Raw genomic sequence first — 22,533 nt, 5'->3', positions numbered from 1 at the left:
TCAAAAATATTGTGAGCAGGTCAGAGCTGGAGTGGATCACAGCAGTGGAAGTCTGCACAGTGAGCATGCACTCCAACTCTCTGATCCAGATTGAAGATGCAGAAAAGGCGGGGAGTCAAATCATTCCATCTACAGGTGGAGTGGATTTTTGAGGAGGTGTTGGAATGATATGGCTGCTGAAATGTACAGTATGTGGTGTCTTGAACTCTAGCCAGCTTTAGGTTTGGTGTCTTAAAGAATTAGTCTGTAAAGAATTACTTCTAGACCCGGAGTCATGAGTGTGATTGTTTTCCATAAGGATTAAAGTGAGATGCATCTCTGACATCGGGAATATCATTTCTGCCTTAATGCCCATGGAAATAGTTTAATATCAGTCATCTGTACTCTTCACAGTAGGTTCATTTCTAAACTTAGATTGAACTATATCCTTACTTTCCACAGAGACATTCACCAAGTTTTTTCAAATGTCATTTGACTGAACTATTCATATCATTTGTTCACGTTTCCCCAAGATCTTAAAATAAATACATAAATCACAAATTAAAATATCTAATATTCTATGCAGAATGTAAAAAAACTGCCACTTCCTCCAAGCCCTTTCAGATCTATTCCACTGGGTATGCTGTTTTGCAGTTTTATAAAGTCTCTAGTCACTATTGCAGAAATTACAAAATGCTGCTTTGAAACTCCAAAAGAAAACTTTTATCCTCAGAAGCAATTTACGTGTCTTTTCCATTTGGGACTTTTAAGCGAGTGAAGATTTCATACAAGACTATACTAATTACCAATCTTTTGGTTGCCTGAACTTTGGCTAAATAAACACAAACTGGGTTAAGTGGTAACTATGGATATAGGCTTGTCTGGGTGGTTTTTCTTTCAACAGCAAGGACACGGGGGAAAAGGAGGCAATTTCTGCTTTCTGGCGGTTGTTATGGTAGGATTTGGGCCATTCAGAGCTGTCTCTTTTGAAGATGTAAAATTCCACATCGGAAAAAATTGCTTAATTCAGTTGAATGTAAAGGGATCCCATATGAGTGAAATCCCAGAAAACAGTGTTGTGTTTTAGTTCATACACCTGTACTGAAGCCGACCTTTTGAATTTGAATTTGTAATAACATTTGCTGAAATGTCCTCAGGATGTGAACAATTGTTTTAAATTGTATGATGATGTGCATCCCTGTATAATTTAGTTCTCTGCTACTTCTTAGTTCTGTACATTCTTCCATGGTTCATATACTGAATGTTTAATTCAGTATAATGGCGGAGCGGTGGCTCTGTGGCTGAGGATCTGCGCCAGTGGCTGGAAGGTTGCCGGTTCGTATCCTGCGGCCAGCAGAGGAATCCTACTCCGTTGGGCCCCTGAGCAAGGCCCTTAACCCCAGCTGCCCCAGCTGCGCTCTGACCCCCAGCTTCTCTCCCTGTCTGTGTGTCTGTGTCTCATGGAGAGCAAGCTGGGGTCTGCGAAAAGACGAATTCCTAATGCGAGAAATTGTATAAGAGATGTTATGTTAATTACATAGATTCCGAGATTGACTTTTACATTGGCTTGCCATTGTACTACCAAGTCTTTTTACATTTAACTATCATGTTAAGCGAATGGATCAAATAACATTCGCGAGCACTGCCAGCCTTGTTTTTCTTTTTTTTAGTAAGCAAAGAGTTAATTTAGGATTGCAGTTGCCTTCCATTGCTCCTCGAATGCTGGAGTGGGGAGCCTCCAAGCGCTGACCTTTCTGCTCCAGGACTGGGCCCGAGAATCATATCCATAATGTGCTGAATATATTCTGCCGTGATGACCAGGGGCTAGCAAGAATCTGTGGAGAGCAAGCCCTGTGGTGCAGCAGGCCGTTCCTCTGCGCTGCCTCTGGCGTGGGAGGCTCAGCCATGTAGAAGACGTCTTTGTGATGTGTGTGGGCTCACAGGAGAGCCGGCCAGTCGCGCCGTGGCCTCAGGACACTGATAGGACGCATCCTGATGCAGCGTTGTTTGAAAATTAAATGAAGAGGTTCCACTCTTTCCCCACTTTTCTTTGTGGATTTCTACCAAGGAGGTGCTGCTGGTTTAAGCAGCCCTGCAGTTTAAAATGCTGGATCCAGTTTTCTGGTTTACTTGTCTAGTTATATATTAATGTATTCAATGAGCCTTTCTTTTTGTTGATTCCCAGAAATTAATTGTAGAGAAAATCATTGGCATTTAATGATACTCTTTTGCCTTCATACCATACTATGAAGTACAGTGGCAGGTTTTTGAGTATATTTGTCAATTTTATTTAGAATAATGCTTTGCCACTTGAATAGACTTCAATACATGTCTGTACAGTGTCTCATAGACTTAAATTACGTAAAACCTTTGTTGCCTGTTTTTCTTCAGTACATTTTTTAAACATCAGGCTAATTTTTCACGATTAGATTGCTGTTAAAATAACTCATAATCATTAAGTACATTAGATTATTTTTGAGAACCCATGGCTGGTTTCTTGATGTGTTAGAACATTAGATTATCTTGCCTGCTTTTGGCTGTCTACCTAATATGAGGCATTTTTTTACAGTATAATGAAATGCATTTTATTAAGCTGACAATGTTGTTATTTAATTTGGGGTTAGGGCTAGACTGATTTCTGTTACTGTTCAGGTGACTGTAGGGTTTCTTCAGGCTTTCCATGGAAGTTATGAAGAAAGACTGACTATCTCTGAAAAGATCATCGTTTTTGTCCTCCTAAGAGAATCCTCATGTGAAATATCCTGTCAGGGTTAGTAATTTTAAAGAAATCACATAAAAGAAAAAAAGCAAATATTGAAAGCAAGCAAGAAAAAAGCAGCGAATATAATCCAGACCAGATCCAGTTTCTGGGAACGCTAATCCGTCCTCAGAGAAGGAGACTGTTTACAAATTCTATGTGGTCAAAACGACTTCCCTTTGGCCAGAGCTATCCATCTTGTACTGACAGACAGTGTTTTAATTGCAACAGCAGAAAAAAAATCTAATAAAAATCTCCAGATTCTATCACAAGTGACTGCAAAAGATAAAAAGGACTCCAGTTCCCCGTTGGCCCTGGGCCGGTTTGCCTGTCTCCCCGGGAGTCTCCCTGCTGGCTGCCAGCGACAGGGCTGCTTTTCCTCATGTCCCCTCTCACTCCCAGCACTCGGCTAGCCAAGGCCTGTTTCAGGTTACCCCCGTTAAGAGCTAGGCTGGCCCTTTTATTCAAGGCAGCTTCCATGCTCCCATTCCTACAGCTGGGTGCTTTTTCTGGAGCCATGTGAGTGAGGGACCTGGTGTGAGGGTTCAACAGTGGTGTGTCGCCTGGGATTCGAACCCTCAGCCTTCCAGTTATAGGTCCGGAACCCTGACTGCTGCTTCATACTGTTGACTTGCACAGTTCCACAATTTTTCTGTAAGTGCTGGTGAATATAATATACTCAGCTGTGCCCGTATAACACTCCCAACTAATTTTGTAAAACTCCGTGTAAGTTAAATGTAACTCTCTTCTTGCTTCTCTTCATTATCTATTGTGTGAGCCTCGATACACTGTATTTGCATCTTTGCAAGATTTTATGGATACCATCGAAAAAAGCTCTGGATCAAGAGCAAATAAGTCTCTTTGAAAGTACATGTTCTGTTTGGCTGTGTGATACCCACAGTGGTGCGGCTGCATTTGGAGGTAAAGTGTGATTCTAGGGGCTGATTTTATTTTCGGTTTCAATGGTAGCTGATCTTAAAATGGTTGAATGTAAAAGTAAGTCCTGTAGCGACAGTGTCGGTGGCACGGCGTAACAGTGGTCAGCATTGTTCCCTCATAGTGCAGGGGCCCTGGGTCCAGTTCTGGACCTGGAGTGGGCTTCCTAAGGGTGTTCTGGTTCTCTCCCCCCAGTCCAAAGTCAAACTGGTAGGTTGAATGGCTTCTGGGCAAATTGGCCCTTGGTGCGAGAGTGTTTCTGTGCTTGTGTCAGTCTGCCCTGCGATGGACTGGCGTCCCATCCAGGGTGTAACCAACCTTGCGCCTGTTGCTTGACGGGATAAACTCCGGCTCTCCCGTAATACTGAATTAGTTGGAAGCAATTAGAAAATGAATGGATGGATGACATTTTCTCCCAAGCATCACAACTTTCAAGATATTTCGTCCTTTCCCTGCAGTGGCTGAAGCATCAGCCTTCAGCAAGCATTTTTATGTCAGACTGTGTGATCAGATAATGTTATGTTTGTGCCTGATCCATTTTGTATTGTATGCATAGTCTGCTGTGAGCCAGTGCATCTCATTTTGATACTGCAGCCTTGGGTAGCATCTTTACAGTAAGTAGTGCCTCTTTTTTTAAGTGGCTTATTCATCTACACTTGTGCTAGAAGATGCAGCTCTTTACAATCAAAATCAGATGTAGTTGACAAAATGAAAGGAAAGATAAATGAGCATTTATGTTACATTTATCAACAACTGGGCCCAAAATTCAGCTTTAAAATCTCAAGTTATTTACCTTTTGTACTGCAGATCAAATCTATTCATTTAGGAGGTTGCCTTGAAATGTTGCATTTATAATTTTTGCTAAAGTATAACTACAAGCTGACATGGGTTCTCTAATCAGAAGACATTAGAGAACTTTGAAATCTGTCCCCTTAGCAACAAAAACTTCCTTTTTACTTCTGAGGGAGCTGGGAATTTATTTTGTCTAGAGGTAATGAAACATTTTTCAAGGAACTCCACAAAAAAAAGGAATATGCGCAGATTAGGATCTTCAAATGAGCAATGAAAGGTTTTTCTGCATGAGACACCAAAAGATGGAGGACTTCAAAGGTGTTTGGGGAGATATATTGAAATAATCCTTGAAGCTCATTGATGCAAATGCTTACTGAGCTCCTGCTTGTATTTTTTTTGCTCTTTATTAACATGAAAGCTGTGTGATGGCATTTATTTTTTCTCCATCTTTCGCTGAGCCAATATGTGACACAAGTTATCTTTTGTATGTGGTACAACCAAAACCTTAACTTGTTACCATTAACCCTCGAATGCCTTGAGCACAGGCACAGCCATCAAGAATCTCCTCATCGTGCATCGAACCCGGGAGTTAGGCTGTTAGGCAACGGAGGGAGCCACCTGTGCACACCAGTACACCACACCACTGTGCTTCTTGGCTTTGCAGGGCGGAGGTGACAGAGGATACAGGAGGTAGTTTTAAAGAGGTCAGCATTTCAAGATCATGAATTTCAGCTATCTATTCAGTTTTACAAAAGTGCAGATTTTTAAGAAATAACATTTCTTTCGTTTGAGGTGGCATACACATTGTACCTCTTGAGTAGATTCAGTAGTTTTCCCAATATTTTTGTCCCGGACTAGTAATTGTTCTGCTTTTTCAACTCCCAGAAAATCTTTAAAACAATATTACAGACAATACTGTAAGGTGAAATATACACATTTAACAACTGTGCCAGCACTTGCGGCTGTTCAGCTGCACTCTCCTCAAAATCCAGTTAGCTTAGGAAGGACATACTGTATGTAAGTGAAATATCTATTTCTTTCAGAATTCTTTTGCATTATCTATTGTGACTTTTGCCTTTATGAAAAAAAAGAATTGCAGCTGACTCCGCGTGTCGATGAGGTTGTTTCTGGGAATTCTTGTCCGTGCCAGGCAAGCCGAGCCGGAGCTGGATGTGAGGATCCTGGCTGGCGGCTGGCCGGCTGTGGCTTCTCCGCGGTTCCCATGGGCTGGCTCCTGAAGTTCTGATAAACTGCTCCGTCTGGATGCTGTCACACTGAGCGTCCCTGTCCTTTTTTTCCCCCACCAGAAACATACACACATCTTCAAGCCTCTAATGACAAGAAACATCAGATGGCTGTTTTCTCTCCCTTCTCTTTCTCTCCCTCTTGTCATTCCTTTCATTATTTCCTCCTTTTGAAGTGAAAATTCTCAGCCTCTCTTTTAGCCTGCATTACTTTTTGATATCTCGTCCTCCTCTTTTTCTCTGGAAAGCTTCACTGATGAGTTTCGGAACGGTTTACCCCTGGTGCAGTTTCTTCCCCGACATGATCACATCTGTTCAGGCGGCAGATTGCAGAGCTGGTTTCTTTCCCCATCTGTAGAGCCGAAATAAAAAAAAGAAATATAAACCTCTGGTCCACATGAGAGGTAAAAAACAATCTATCAAGCTATTTGGCTATAAGTGCACTGGGGCATGGCTGCATTCATATAATAATGGACCATCCACAAAACAGAAGTACAGAAAATCTGTTTTTCATAAGCACTTTTCCCAGCATTGGTCACTGAGCAGTGGAAGTCGATTCAAACTGGGGAGAAAATAATATACCATTGAAATGTTTTGGAAAGCTGTGTTACATTTTTTTTTTTTAAAAAGAACAATTTTTCCCTTGCTTTGAAAATATCAGTAAGTGATCAGCTTGGCCTCTGCAGTCCTGGGACAAGCAAGAGCGCAGTGGGAAGGCGAGCATCCCCTCCAGTCAGTCGCCTGTCACACTGGGGTCCCACAGTGCCTGCAGAGCACTTTGTGTCAACTGGAGGGGCTCACAGGAGACCGGCCCCTCATAGGTGTCTGCGGTCCTGCAAACTCGCCACACCCAGCAGATTGGAGAAACCAAAATGACATTGTCCGGACTCCCACCAGTGATTCACCACTCAGCCAGAACTTTTAATTCATGTTTTTTGTTTGTGTTTTCATGGAGCTGTCTGGAAGACGTCTCTACACACAGCGTCCATGAAAAAATGTTCTCATTTTAGTTGGGCTCCTCTGCCTTGTGGGCAAGCATGCTTCTTTCAAGGCTTAGCTTCCACCAGAAGTGTAAGCATGTGCCCAGAAATCAATTGCAAGGTTTAAAAGTTCAAAAAGTACTACCTCTTACATTGTGTTTATTATTGACTCATCCCAGTACGAAGTGAGTATATATATCTAAAAGTAGCACATTCGTTCTCATTATAAAATCCTCTGTATGTATTTGGTGCCTTTTGTCTTTGAGTTCCTTCAGAACCATTGTTTTTAGAACAATAACACATGCAGGGTGTGTTGTATCATAGTCTATCACCACTTTTCTGGGGGTGGAAGAGACTGAGCTGTACTTTTTGCTTCTCAACTCTCATTGCTGTATCTCATTATAGCATAGCATTGCTTTACCACAATTGTAGTGCAAGCACGCATTCCGAGTGGCCATCGATTTTTCCTGTGTGATGACAAGCCGGTTCTGGCTGTTGCGGAGTGTTCTCCCACACCATCTCTCTCACTGGGAAAGGTGTGAAGAGAGAGGCAGCAGAGACTGCTGGCTGGAGCTGGGTCCGGATTGTCACAGCAAGAGCAGACATGTCCTGTGGAGACACGTGTGGATTGAACATTCATTCTCTGCAGTATTGGTCACTTCTCCTGCTTGCTGTCTGGTTTTGAAGTGATATCAGATGCTGCCAGATTGCAGGCAGCCACAATATTTACACTGTGGTGACAACTATATATTTTCCCATTTCTTCTTTAACCCTGCAGAGTGTTTGTACTTGTTTCAGTGATCCTGCCTTACTGGGGCTGAATTCCCACTGTCTCTCATGACAGTTTTTGACTGTAAACAGCTTTCAGCTCACATTGAAACGCAAATCTCAACAGCTGTTGGTAAAATCTCTGCCCCATATCTGTCCAGTGTTTCCCAGAATTACTCATCATCGCTTATTGGATTAAAAAAAACTATCTTCCTGTTCCTCTGTTACCCTACAGATCCCATTTTTACCTGTCCTTGTGCCTTTTTTAGGAATCGGAGAAAAGAGGGTTGATGGAAAAGATCCACATGGTTCAGGACATTGTGATCACTGTTCAAAACCTCCTAGAAGAGATCGCATGCTTTGGGGAAAGAATTAAAAAGTAAGTTTGAATATCTGTTTTATGTTATGAATGCAGTATTCTGGTACTGAAACTGGAGAATTTTTGTAGCTGACATTATCTAAATGCTGTTTATTTTTTCTCAAATAAAAAAAAAATACTATTTAGTTTCTGTAAGTGGCTGTTAAATACAACAATTTCCCCAAACCTTCAGACTTCAGATCTGTTTAGTTGATCCTGCAAGATGATTTATTTATTTTTGCAGGATTGTAGGTTTCCACTCTGCTCTGTGTTAGCCAAGTCCAGTGTGTGTCCAGCTAAACACCTCTCTGATGTGTCTCTGATGTGTCTCGTCTTTTTAATTTGCAGCACTTTCAACTGGTCGGTGCCATTCTTGTCTGGTCTTGCTTGCCTGGTCCTCACTGTGGCGACAATTATAGTGTATTTCATACCACTGCGGTACATTGTTTTACTGTGGGGTGAGTGTTGAAAATGGAATTCTTGAATCGGTTTCACACAGCCCTTCTTGAACTCAGCTGGCTGATATAATAGAGCTCGCAAAAATATCTTTGCTGGGTTCTTTAAACTCCTTTCCAAAAAATATCTTGCAGACAGAGTAATGAATCTTGATAAAAAATGGCCAAGATATTGAAATGCCTTGAATATTTTCCTGTTGCACGTTCCGTTTTATTAAACTAAACTTTTCAATGAGTAATTCACTGTGTTATGTTGTGCTAGTAGACTGTTCTTCTACCTGTTCCCTCTGCATAACTGCAGTGGCTCAGGACACGTTTCTTGTGAGGTTTGGCGCCATAGTGAACCTCCCACAGCTATGAGAGACAGATTGCAGAAGGCGTGTGGGAGAGGAAACTGTGTCAGAAATGATTGCAGCTCCTTGCTTGTTTTTGCCAGCTGATTTCACTTTTACAGCATAGCCATTATCCTCTTTGGATCAAAATCTGCATTCACCTGATAATTGACAATTTCTATTTTGTGAGGACATCAGGATAGATCATGAACTTGAGAGGTCTCGAACACCGACTTAACCACGCAGAGCAAATCTTCATCTTTTGGGGGGCATTTCTCAACTCTTCATGTGGCCAGTTAAATCTAATTAGAAACGTTTTGACTTCTGTCTTTTCCAGAACAGTGCTCTGAGGAACATCTCAGGTGCAATTCTGCCATGTTTGAAAAATCCAATCCAATCCAATGCAATTGATCAAAAATGGTAGAGGCTGGCTTGCAGAACAAGAATAAAAATGGAACAAAACATTACACAAGCGTTGTTCTAGACGCAGATATAGCAGATCCACACAAGCAATGCTAACTTGGCCCGAGGTCTCTATGTGGAATAAAGTCAGATGAAATGAAAAAAGCATAGTTTTCTTTAGGGGGTGTCGTCTGAGGGAGACTGAAAAAATAAAACGTTCCTTGTCTGTGCAACGACTTCAGATATTAATTGCAGAAGCAGTGCAGATAGACACTAGTCTAGGGAGGGTCAGAGACAGAGGGAGAGAGTCTCCACAGAGTTCCTCCCCTCCAGCCTTCTGGCCCCTAATTTGAAGCTGTAGCACCACAGCAGAGCTGGTGCCTCTAACCCAATCAATAGCCAAATGGTATCAAACAACACTATTGAACCCTCTCCTGCATTTGCAGTTAACTCTGAGCTCTGTGGTTGCAGGGCAAGGCTTTCAAGTTCTATCTCCTACTCTAATGGGCACTTCACTCTGCTCTGTCAGGAACTGAAGCAGGAGTGGGAGACTTTTTTTTTTTTTTTTTTTTTGGTTCCATAGCAGCAGGGCATAAAAGACACCTAATTGCTTCTCAAAATAATAATGCCGTTTCTTAACATGAGAAATAACTTTAATGAAGGGCAAAAAAAAATCGATCGTTTCTGTGCCGGATGGGTCTCTGTCTAGGGTGTGTGTAGCTGCTGATCAGAAGCTGGCTTTCCTCCTGCTGCTTATAGAACCTGCAGGACTGAACATGCCTTTGGACAGAAATGGGTCGAATCTGAAGGGGGGTGTTCACGTTCTCTGCAGTGTACATCACTGCTGGGCCCAAGTGTTCAGTCAGCTGTCTTCGGAGGGGCGAATTGTTTATTCCACCTGCTATCTCTTTTTTTTTGGTGTGATTCAGACAGTCTTCAGGAACACATTGTCAGAGTGCTTTTTTCCCCAAGCTTTCTGCTTCAGAGCAAAAATCTGCTGCCTAGTTCCTGAAAGTGATTTTTTAAACGAGCATATAAGACAAGAGACCATACTGTAGCCATGGAAGAGAGAATTCAACCTAATTTTTTAACTCCATCTGAAATGTGGAAAATGAGTTGGGATTTTATAGGGTTAGAAAAAAGTGGGGAAAAACTTGCATCGGAGCAAAAAGCCCTGAATGTCCTTCCATGAAGTCTGTATTTTTAAAGATTCTGAGCTGCTTTGGGTAACATTTTATAATGAAATAAAATAGTAACCTGTTTTGTGGCATGCAAATATAAATGACTATATGATTTACACCACAATAATTATTTTAATGGCTGGTTATTGGATGTTCAGATTTTTCTTTTTATTTGTTGCAGGTATAAACAAATTTACCAAAAAATTACGGAAGCCCTACGCCATTGACAACAATGAAATACTTGACTTCCTCCGCAGGGTGCCTTCCGATATTCAAAAGGTAGGAATCAGAATATTGCAGCCAGAGACTGGGATTAGCATCTGAGCAGGGCTTGTATGGTATTGTTCTCACAATGTCTTAATGTATTTTAGCTGATCACTGTCCTTTGTATTGTTTGGTTATTCATTGCTTTTGTACCAATCGTGCTTCCCACACTACACCAGTTCAGAGATTTGTTCCTTTCTGTTCCTTCAAGTCTAGAAATCCTTTACCTTACAAATAAAACACGCGCATTTTATACTTTGCAATAAAAGAGGACACTATTGTATTATTTGTAATGCTTGATCAGGTGCTGGAGAGATCAATAACTGGAGATGGGAAACACTGTATGGCGCACAGCTGGAAAGCTGTCTGGTCTGTTGGTTTATTTGCTGCCAATATTTCAGCTCTTATTGAACGAACGAGGCTCGGTTGGGTCATCCCTGAGCTGTACGGTTTCCGAATTTCGCTCAGTTGCTGGGTTTGTTTATCAGTGGCTTGGAAGGGGTGGGAACAAGCTCGCGGTGTCCGAGAGAGCAATTGACCATGAGCATTATGAAGCCGATGTCTCCAGCTGATCATCGGCTCTGTGACAGCCGGGGCCTCAAACGAGGCCCTGTCACATCAGGTTGGAGAAGTCAATTAATGAACTCGTGAGCTACAGTAAACCTGCTGCGCGCCATATGCGATTGTGTATTAGTGATGACTGATATGTCATTTGCAGTTACATCACACGCCCCGAGATGCTGCCAGCTCAGAAAGTATTTCTTTTGTGTTTATCAAGGGCTCTCAGCTCATTTAGTCTGTCTTCTCCGTATGAATGCTGTGTGAGGGCAGGAAGTGGCCTGCCTTGAATGAGCCTTTTTTTTCTTCTCCTCTCCGGCTCTCGGGAGAAAGAATTCAGCCAGTGTCACAAACAGTCTGGTCTGGAAATGTGGGCTAACCCTGAGTTCTTATCTGGGTGCCCCTTGACGCAGTCCTCTCGCAACCGGTTGTCAAACTCCCATTGACATTTTCTAAGGAAACCCTTCTAAAGCTGCAGTTTTGGCAGACGTATAGGCTGGCAGCACAGGACGATAAACTTTTGTGTATTGATGGGCTCCTAAATGCACAGCCTCTGCCATGACGTGTTGTGAAACCTTTGAAAAACGGGTGACCTCAGTTTTAAATGAAGGGGGAAATTAGACACTGCTTTTTTCAAGTGGTAGAAAAACAAGCCCAGCAATCAGCTACCAGGCTTCACAGGGGCACTGTAGTGCACGGGACAGCATAGTGTAGGGAAATAAAGTGAACTGTGTTCGATACATTGATCACCGTGGCACTCCATTGTTCTAATGTAAATGAATAATATTGGTACTATAGAAATTCATTATCAAAATGTGTCTGAACTTTGTCTCTGTATTTTATATATTTTATAAAAAAGAAGAACTGCTTTTGCTTGGAACTCAGATGATCTTTGGAACAATATTGTTTGCAATGTTGTCAAGTACTGTACTGTACACTTACTGAGTAATATATGAACCAGAGAGAGAGCCAATTCATTTGACTGGGAGTGTCTAATAATTTGGCCAGAGGGTGTGATGTTATTTTGGGAGAGTGACATCAGCTCCATGTACTGTAAATATGCTTGTCCTTCAGCTTGAATTCCAGAGTGGTGGCCTGGAGTACGTTAGATTAACACTGACGTGAGAAATGTTAGTTTGTGCTGGGTCAGCCAGTGTTACACTCATGTGCTTTGCAAGGCAGCTGAACTGTTTCAACTTGTGCCTCTGTGGAATGGACAGAGCTGCCCACAAAAACACTCATGCACAGACACATGACAAAGCATCTGTCGGGAACGTTTCTGAGTCTATGACCTTAAGATTTACTTGCCTGGATACACCTGAAATAATTAGCAACTGTATCTTTGATGTATCCCTGTTGAGTTATTCACTTTATTCTGCTTTGTATAAGTTATATCTTCTATTGCTTAACTATTTTCTAACACTTTTTATAAACAAAATCTACATATACTAAGAAAAGATTGTCATGTCTGTCTGTTTTGGGCCACCATGAAATTTGAGCTACCCTTAAGGATATATTGTATTTGTGTTTTGTAATACAAAACCAATTGACTTCTGGAACTGCTACTAGTTTCTTACTTTATGTTAATGTAAAACAACGAATGATGACTTTATTTCTTGATCTGTAACCAAGAGTAATGTCTAGGTTAAAAGTATAATAAATTGCAATGTAATTGTATCTTTACACATAGTTTAAATTAGTAATGTCGCTGAATTAGACTTGAGCTTTCATAGAATGACTTTAACATTAACATGATCCGCTTTAATCTTAAGAATAAGGAATGCATTTAAGTTTTTGAATTAAGTTTGGAATATATCATATTTCATTAGTCTGTTAATTCTCTCCTAAAAGTGGGTCTTGTATTTATAACCACTTATAAATTTACCATTTATGTCTCTTATAAACTTCAAAGACATTTCCACCCCCATGATGTTGGTCTGGGTAGTTTAGTAACACTTTGGTCAGGGGAGACAGAGGTGAGAGTTCAAGGGTTAAAGTTTAAGCTCTGGTTTGCCATTCAGAGAAAAGCGGGCAAAACTGGATCAGCCTGGACAGAAAAGGATGATACTGGGAGGAAAGCATCTCAACAGTGGACACTAGCAGCCATGATATCAGAAGGCGTTGTAATTCAGAAATGTAGGATTTGTGTGCCAAAGGCCTACTGAACTTTTGACTAGCCTGGTGTATGATATTTTTGAAACACTTTACACTGATTATTTCATTCATCTATTTGATGTAATGGTTCTAAATTAATTATACTCTCATTCTGACTTCCGGGCTCGCAGATTCCTTTAGCTGGTGAGACCTGCTGTTAATATTGTGATTTTGGAGAGAGGGGGTGGGGTGGTGTTTTAAAGGAACCCTTGACTTTTCAAATCCTTCCTCTCAGTGATTAATCCCCTCTGCTCCTGTGTTTAGAGAATGATTCATTACTCCTGAACCTTCCTCAGTTTCTCCTCCGCCACGGCTCCTCGGGGAGCCATTAACGCGCGCTCCAGCGAGCTCGAATTACCTGCCTCGCGACGTCACTCCTGTTTGTTTTCACAGGTGCAGTACGCCGAGTTAAAACCCTCCGCCAGCCAGAGTCCACTGCGCAAGAAGAGAGGCGCCATGTAGCGGAGGGCACGAGAAAATGCCAGCAGTGCCAGGCCTGGGGCCACATCGATGTGCGTCGTAACCGTGTGTGTGTGTGGGTGCGCTGCATGCCCCCGACACCCACACAGCCGCCGCGTCGGCAGCGAGGGCTGCTTCTGGAGCGTCACGAACCGTGCCAAGCCTCACCGAGAGGTCCCCGCGGCCTCGTTGTGTGTTTTCAGACTGACCGCTCCTTGTCCACTTGTTCCAGTTCGCTTGTGGGGCCACACAAGCTCCGAGCAGGACACTGGTCGCAGCAACTCAACTGTGGCTCGTCGGAATCTAGAAAAGTGTTAGTCTGTCATTCTGGGGGGAAGTGAAAAGGTGAACGGAAGTTCAAGGTCGACTTGAACCTTGACCGAAAAGGTGGGTAGGTCAACCCGCCTCCCCAACACATATTAAAATACATTGAAGTCTGAAAACAAACCATTAGGATTAATTTAATCAAAAGGCAAAAGATGAAATTGACACTAATATTTTTGTTATTTGATTTTCAAGAGCATGATACTTATGTAATGAACAGCTGCTACAAACTGTCTGGGTCTTTATCCCTCTGTGACGTTAGTTTTCTCACTGGTGAAGTTCATTTTGCCAAAATTGTTCTTCTCCTTACATAGACAACTAAATGTTTAAGGTGCGTAAGAGGCTTTAGTTTTGTACAGATCAGAGGTGTATTGTCTCTGTATCTACAAAGTGGGCGACATCCAATTAATTTAAATCTTACATTTTTATATCAGAAAGTCTACAACTAGTATGAAACGTGTTGATCTATTTTAAAAAAAAGTTATGTCAATAATTGGTTTAAATAACTGAGCATTTCATTGTTTTAATTACATTTTTAAAGTCAACGCAAGATGCCAATTTTTGAGGAAGGGAAAAGAGTAGTTCAGATATTGACACAATCCACCATCCACCTTCTGTTGTATACCTCGTGTCAAGAATAACCCTGTACATCAGCTGAGATTAAAATATTTAATTATGTAATTTTATATTTTCTTTTTCTGATGATACTTTTTCAATGCCAAAGAGCTTCTATTGTCCCTCACCCCACACTTTAAAAAGTGCTTTTATTCTGTAAGAAAATGTACTTTTATTCTGTAAGAAGAAATTCAGACATTTTTTGTGAATATGTATTTTCTGAACTGTAAATGCATTGCATATAAACTACTATATTTCCCGATTTGTACATGTAACTTATAGATTTATCTTTATTTTATGGTAAATAAGAGAAAAGAAAATTCTAATAAAAAGGTAATGGGAACAAAGATATTGCTTAAGACTCCAGTTTTAATTTTAGTATTATTTTTTTACTTTTAGTTAAAGACGTCAAGAGCTATTTTTTATTTTTAACGTTTCTTTGGAAGAAAGCCCCCCACCCAAAAAGCTGCGTTTTACTGGTGCAATTCCCCACTCTAACTTCTCAGCTTAGTCCATTTACTAGTCAAAATCTTAGGAACCTACAATGTCAAGGCGTTAGGCTCTCTCGGTGGAAGGCGCTGTGTGGTTGTTTTAAGAAACATGAGACTGATTTCCATCACCCTCCCTGGCAGGAATAGCGGTTGTCTCATCCCAGTCCTATTGAAAACTGCTGGGACCAGTGGAGTGTGTGTTCAGTCCCGCTCATCACAGCATGAAGAATGGGGTAGGGCTGGGCAGCAAGTGTTTGAGACCCTTGTGGGATACATGCCACCTGCTGTTCAGGCTGTTACAGCTGCAGGCACAGCCCCAGCAAAAAAGAGCAGGACACAGTTCTTGCAGGTCTGGATGGATTGCTAAATACGGACAAGGTTCAAGGAGATGAATTTCTTCTGTCTGGAATAAAAAAAAAAAGATTGAGAGGTGATTTAATCCCATTATATAAAATCCTAAAGTGTATAAATTGGGTCAATGCAGGGGACTGTGTTAGACACAAGGGCACAACTGGAAACTAAAGAGGAATCCATTTAGGAGAGAGAATAAAAGATGCTTCTTTGCACAGAGCTGCGGGTGTCCTAGCTAGAGGCATAAAGCCTAAACTCTAGGCTCCTTTAAGAAATGGCCAGACAACATCTGGAGTAAGATGGGCCAGGTGGCTCCACTCCTTTGCAGCTATTATGTTCTCAAAGTGCAGTGTAGATCTGAGATAGAGCATTTTAGAGCAAGACTTATCTATAGAGAGGAAATATTATCAATTTCAATGATCCCCAAATGCATTGGCAAAGACAGTGTAGTAAAAGACAAAGGCAAAATTACAGTATTCCATTGTACTATTATATATAGTATATTCCATTGTACATTTACTGTAATAGTTTGCAGCAAATGTAACCCAAATGTAATGTAAATGTTTTTCCTTTTCCGAGATGCTTTGGTTATGCTCTTTTTGCACACAGTAAACGTGTGGTTACACAGCATGTCTTGGTTAACACACATTCTTACTCCAAAGCATGCTGCTCTCCCCCCTGTTACCTCCAACACAGGGGCTGACGCGCAGCGTGTCCTTCTTGGAGGGCTCTCGGCACTGCAAATAACACTGCCGCCACTTCTCCTTAGTTACTGAGCACATCAAAGCTCTTCTTTTTCTGATCACTCTTTTTTCCCTGAGGTACGCTTTGTGGTCCTTCGTACAATAGCAGGTTCCCAGCGAGTGCTATCTGGTGATGAGGGTAGAGAGCACTCTCAATTCCTAGGACTTACCACTTTGAATTTCCATTAAAATCACGTCCTAACTAATGGCTCTACAAACAGTCCTCTCTGGGATGCGGTTTCCCGACACTGAAAGTTTTCTAATTAACGCAATAATGCACTGACCCAGAGGTGTCTGTGTTGTACTAACATCTTATTTTTTTGCATGCTAACATATGTATGTTTAGAGAAGGATGACAAGATTATTGTTACAAGATTACTCTCATGCAACATAGCGTCCTAGAGAGCAGAGAGTTCTTTATTAATTAAATTATGGTATATTTCACCCTGTATGATATACTGTATATTAAAAATGGCTGGCTGAATAGCTTTAAGATCAGTTTTGGGGGGTTTAAAAATAAGCTAACACTGTTATTAAACTGTGTTGTAGCTACACATTTCTGAATTTAATTGTTGCACTTAGTTTGATAGCTCTTTCACTGGTTTATGTCCAATGGGGCTCGAGAGCTGTTTGGATGTGTTATTCTTCTAACCTGTTTTTTTTGTTTTCACATTGCTGAACTAGAGCTAGGCTTTATTGCAGTACTTCACACAGCACAAAAGGAATAATCAAGTCACTGTCTGGGGGACACTGCAATGGGGCAATGGAGGCATAGTAACTGAAGAGAATCTTACATAAAACATCTCCCTCTGGAAGGAGTGTTGTTTCATCCCTGTAAAGAACTGTCTGGGGGCCCTGCTCTTGAAATCAAATCTTTACCTATGCTTTTGTCTTTAATAAAATATAACAGCCTATTGATTAGTCTGTGAGTGAGCTTCTGAATTATTATTCCCATGGAGATTCAGTGCCCGAGTCTGATCTGATATTTGCAGTGTAGCCTCCAACAGCAGAGTGAGTGCCACAAGCCCTCTAGTGGCAATGGGATTTATTGACGGAGATGTGGGATGACATTTTTGCAAGAGGTTCACACGTACAGTACCTTCAGGCATAGCAGGCCTTTCATTTAAAAAGCACAGGTTTTTAAAATTGTATCCATAGCAAAATTAAATGCATTGAATCACTAGGTAATTAACGCATTAACCACTATAAAAATAATTAGTAAAAGTAAACGCTATAATAAACTAATAATCCCACACTGTTAGCATAATAAAAATGTAATATAACAGGACCAGATTCTGAATATCAATTTAAATACAAACTTGTACAAAGGCAGCAGTGAATAGTCCTCAAGTAGAGAAACCAAATTCGGCTCGCTTTCAGGATTGAAAAAATGCTCGGGTAAGTAGGAAGATGGAGATCCTGTTGGTTGTCACTGATATTCAAAACTGGAGGGATTACAGGCAACACGAGTCTTGTTAATATTGTCAGCAACTCCAGGCTGTCCACAATACATTCTTGACTTTTTATTCACTTTAATATCCTGAGTCTTCTGTTCATGGGACTTGAAGGGAAGAATTGTGCTTTCAAGCAATGCTGTTCAGTATGATTCCCATTCATTTGTGGTGGGACCATCTAAAACAGTAAAAATAGTGTTAAGGACCCAAGAGAGTCAGGACCTTGGTTTTACATCTCATCTGAAGGATGGTGCCCTTTTTATAGTCCCATCACTATACTGGGGCATTAGGACCCACACACACCGCAGGGTGAGCCCCCTCTACTGGCCCCACTAACACCTCTCCCAGCAGCAACCTTAGTTTTTCCCAGGAGTCTCCCATCCAGGTACTGACCAGGCTCACACCTGCTGAGCTCCAGGGTGACATGTCTGCTGGCTCCTGCTACTGTACTGTAGGCACCCATCTGACAATGAGCCAGAACTTTGCTTGACACCTTCTAGGCGTAAGGAGGTAACTCATTCACACAGTCCGCTCACTGCCTTTGTTATGGAGCAGGGACAGCTCTCCTCCCCTACACTTGAGCACAATCAGGCTTTCAGGGCCAGATCCCCATTGCCCAGTGTTGAGCACACACGCAGTTGTACTAGAGAGAAATAGATACAGGGTGTTGCATGTTGCATAAAAGGTGTTTTGAGAAAGTCCAGAGGCTCTGACTTTTCTAAGCTCTTGGAAACAAATCAAGACGGAAAGACGATGCAAAAAAATGAAAGAAAAATTCATATTTCCTTTCACTCCTCTAACCTCACAAAAGGCATTGCTTGGGCACTACAGTATTTCCTTTCAAAGCGCTCCAAATCCCCATTTTCAATAAGCAAGCTCACATTTTGTGTCTTTTGACCACCATGCAGCCTAGAACACGCTCGTTCTGTCCTGTGGGATTTAAAGAGGGCTAGTGTAGCTTGGTCCACAACAAAGTTAGGTGAGCGATGTGTAGCTGGTGAAACCTGTTCTCAAGGCAGAGAGAATGTTTCCTGACAGGTCAGACAAGGCGATCGGCCATGAACAGCCGCAGGAAGTGTGACATACTCTGGCTTTTTCTGTGCACAACAGGCTCTGCCGTGCTGCCTGCGGGTTGATTCAGCTCTCAGGCTTGTTAGAGGCGATGATTCTGTGCCGTGTCATCCACTGCAGGTCCCAGAGCGGTTCGGGAGGGAAGTTTACACAGGGATCTCCAGGAAGGAGAGCTGTGCCCAGGGACAGACAGGTGCGCTCTCCATCTGGCATCCAGAAAGGAGCAACCAGACTCGAGTGCTCGAGGGCGCGAGTTATGAGCATAGACTGTGCACGCAGTATCTCTCTGGTTCTTAGTAAGCATCTAAGAGAAGACTTGCTTGACATTTGCAATTTGTAAAGGGAATAAATAAGGTTGAGCCGCCTTCTTACCTCAAAAAAGTTAACCAAACGGAATGTGTAGGCATGAAAGGGAAATTGTTCAAAAGTAAGTTCAGCATTGGAAATAGATTTTGTTTTAGTCATTATTACACAGATAAAAAAATATCCACTAATACTATGGAGGATAAAAGGCTGTAGTCAACATTAAGCTTGAAAATGTATGGGAATATGGTAAGATGATTATCTTTGTTTTACAAGAAACCTATTTTCACATGTTTAGTGAAGAAATACCTAATATTACATTTGGATTAAAAGCTATTTATATACACCCCTGTGCTACTCCACTTGCACCCCTGTCCTGTGCCATAAGCAAATATCATCTGAATTGTTACACTGCGATTTAATTATCAAGATGACTGTCGCAATCTTTTGCAGAGGAGTGGTTTGAATTAGGCTACTACCACACTGCAGTACCCCACAGCAAAACAATATCCTAAACACCACAAAACACCTGCTTTCAACAGCTCTATTCAAAAAGACTTTTCTTTCCCCAACCTTGCTTCACCAAAAACCCAAATCACTGATCCTGAACACATACTGTAAATGCGCAAATAAACACACCTACTACACCTACCAGTGCACCAGTTTAAAACCTCCAGTTTCCAAAGGCATCAGTCACAGTCAGAATATTTAATACATGTAATATTAATTATAGTATATCTACTGTGCACATGTCCAAGACTCTCTATATTGTTCTCTTTTCATGTTGTGTTATTCCTTCTTTACACGGTAACACACTTTTATGGGGATCTAATACTGAAATTGTAACCATTTGTTTCAAGCTAACAGTTAATACTGATAGAGCTGTATTTATATTGTATTGCAAAAAGTAGGCTTTTCGAACGTGTAGAGTGAAGCCAATGAACTGAATGATGAGGAATATCTGACAAAGTGTCAATTCAATTTTCTAGGTGATCATATATGATGGATCAGTTATTGCAACGCTTGGTATGTAGTTGACCTTGAGTTGCTGTGATCAGCTTTTTTGGAGATTCTGATCAATCTCAATTGAAGATTGATAAATGACACACTTGTTCTCTTACCACCCCAACTTAACCGTATATAGCCGTCAAGGTGTAATAATAATGTAATGTTAAAAGGTGTAATAATAGTAGAAAACAGTAATAGAGACAAGGAGTAAATTTCTGGTGCACACCAAAGATGTTTACAGAAAAGTGCATATTAAAATATAACTTCAGCAAAATAAAAACTTCAAAAGAAGCTTTTCAAACCCCCATCACTTGGCCTTTTGTTATAGATTGGTATCATCCCCTAAGCATTACTCAGTCAAGTGTAAGTATTAATAGGCCTTGAACCATATTTTTTATCGTTTGGTTTTTAACAAGCTGCAGCTAAGACTGCATCTCAAAGCTAACCATTTTGAAACCAAGCAGCTGAGCAGTCTTGTTTCCTCAGGTCTTATTTACCAAGGGGATGCGTTTCCCCACACAACAACAGGTAAGTCACAGTTTTGTTTTTTTCTCTTCTGTGTTTTACCCTGCTCAGGCTTCTAGTGTTTTATGAACCCCAGACAGTCAAATCAGCCTTCTAGGTGTGAATCTGTGTAATTATTTACGAGAAGGGACACTGCTCTGAACACTTCCTGTTTTTCTCATAGCCCGTTGAGCCGAACAATCGCCTTTTCTTCCAGCAGCCCATTGATTAGGGTCAGTGTTTGAGTGTGGAGTAGGAGTTAGAGAGAGGCCTGCTCAATGAGCAAAACTAATGGGCAGTCAGAGCAGTAGGTCACTGGATGACTGGCAATAGACCTTCTGCTCCATGACATTTGTATTCTGTATTCTGCATGACATAAAGCACACCTGGAAATCTTAAATCTTTTGACAGAAGTTGTTAAAATGGAAGTACAGAAGAAGATTAAATTTAAAGCTTGGAATTCAGGCTGCAACAAGAGGCTTTCAAAGATTTTGGACACTCCTGCCCTAGACTATTTGCTGTTTTGGTAGTTTTTTAGGGTGTATTAATGGTAGTCAAGAACTACACCATGTCAGTGCTGTAAAGATAGAAAGACTCAGTCATGCTTTTCTATTGAGTTTAGGAGATATGTTACTGTGATGTGCTTTTCTTATATGTTTCACATGAAGTAGTAGATAGAATGCTGAACAATGTTTTGCATCTACAAAAGCTACATGTGTGAGAATTTGTGGCTGGGGCATAAAAAATAAAGAACTCCAGTGATCCATATCACCCTCTGTTTTGTCACTGTTACTATTAATTATTCCATGCTTCATTCATTTAAAAAAGCAAAGTCAGGAAATTCATCACATCAGGAACAAGATTCAAAATCATCATGCAAATTGGCCTGTATACTACTGTATATTCTGTACTGAAAATGCAATCAGACTGGTAAAAATCATTAAAAAAAAGTCAGTGAATTTTTCCTCAACTCTGGTCTTGGTAAACTTTTAATAAATGAGATCTGTCTGAACCACGTCTGGGTCTTGTCTAACAGACGAGCTATGGGAGTTTGTTCTGACTGATTGGAGTCTTGGAATATCTTCTGTGCTCGCTAACACTGCAAGGCTGGCTTTGTATATCCCAGATCACCCCTTACCCAGCCCCCTCCCTCCCCAGTCCTCCAGCCTGCACAGTTGTAAACTGGTGAAAGAGCATCAGTTAAAGCTCTGTAAAAAGTTTGATTGGCTCAAGGGGACCCAGCAGAGCCCGGGGCTATTTCTTTGACAAGTTGATAGAGACATCACTGGGCTCTCAGAGGACTAGCTGCCAGGGGTCCATTTTCAAAGTGAGGGGGAGTCAATGTGACCCCGAGCTTCTGATGAGATGAATCCCACACACAAGCAGAAACCTTAATGCTTGCGCTGCTCCAGTCAGGAGGCCCTTCTGATACCATGCCGAGGAAACAGAATCGAGAGGCACCGAGGGGTGAAACCAATTGAACAGACGCTCTTCGGAAACTGTTAATCAGCCCTTATGAATCAGTCATTAACAAACATGAAACTCCTCCACAAGGATGTCAGAGGATGAAGTTCAGACAAGGGGGAATAAATAAAAACGATGTCTAATTATTTCATTTCTTGTATGAGTGGGCAACACGCTGCAGTATGATAATTTGAAGCATTATTAATATTTGATACCTGCTCGCTCTTTTCACGCTGCTCGATGTGAGGGTTCCTTAGTTAGAATTCACTCCGAGTCACTGTCCAGGATACAAGAAGCAATGAAGGAGGAATAAGGAAAATGAATTAAGCCCCTAGCATAAAGAAAATGGAAAGTAACAGTATTTATACAATTGATTTCAAGTTGCTTTTCCTAATTAGTTACAGGAGAAGTATTTTAAACCTTGGGAAGTAAAGAATAAGCAAAAAGATGCTGCAGATCTTTAGAAATATAGAATATGTTGTACGTCACAGCTTCACTGACACATATTAATGTTAACTGAGGTCAGAGGTTAAATCAGTCTTGGATGAATGACTAGAAACAGCAATGACAAAGGATGGTTCCCCC

At 41.3% G+C, this 22,533-nt stretch overlaps 1 protein-coding gene across 3 annotated transcripts in view; it reads left to right on the top strand.

Moving 5' to 3' along the window:
• Nucleotides 1–14,906, top strand: part of mctp2a (multiple C2 domains, transmembrane 2a) — an 83,177-nt gene extending 68,271 nt beyond the window's left edge. For all 3 annotated transcript variants that reach the window (XM_088641369.1, XM_088641368.1, XM_088641370.1), the window contains 4 exons: nt 7,727–7,836; nt 8,164–8,273; nt 10,367–10,464; nt 13,555–14,906. In XM_088641369.1, the coding sequence (XP_088497495.1) occupies nt 7,727–7,836; nt 8,164–8,273; nt 10,367–10,464; nt 13,555–13,623 (387 nt within the window). In that variant the 3' untranslated portion in view covers nt 13,624–14,906. The remainder of the gene's footprint in view (nt 1–7,726; nt 7,837–8,163; nt 8,274–10,366; nt 10,465–13,554) is intronic.
• The last annotated feature ends 7,627 nt before the right edge of the window (nt 14,907–22,533 follow it).

Source organism: Lepisosteus platostomus, chromosome 7 (genome assembly GCF_059453375.1).
Source record: "Lepisosteus platostomus isolate fLepPlt1 chromosome 7, fLepPlt1.hap1, whole genome shotgun sequence".
Taxonomy (NCBI): Eukaryota; Metazoa; Chordata; class Actinopteri; order Semionotiformes; family Lepisosteidae; genus Lepisosteus; species Lepisosteus platostomus.
The sequence above is the reverse complement of the archived record's forward strand: the minus strand, read 5'-3'. Positions and strand labels throughout refer to the sequence as shown.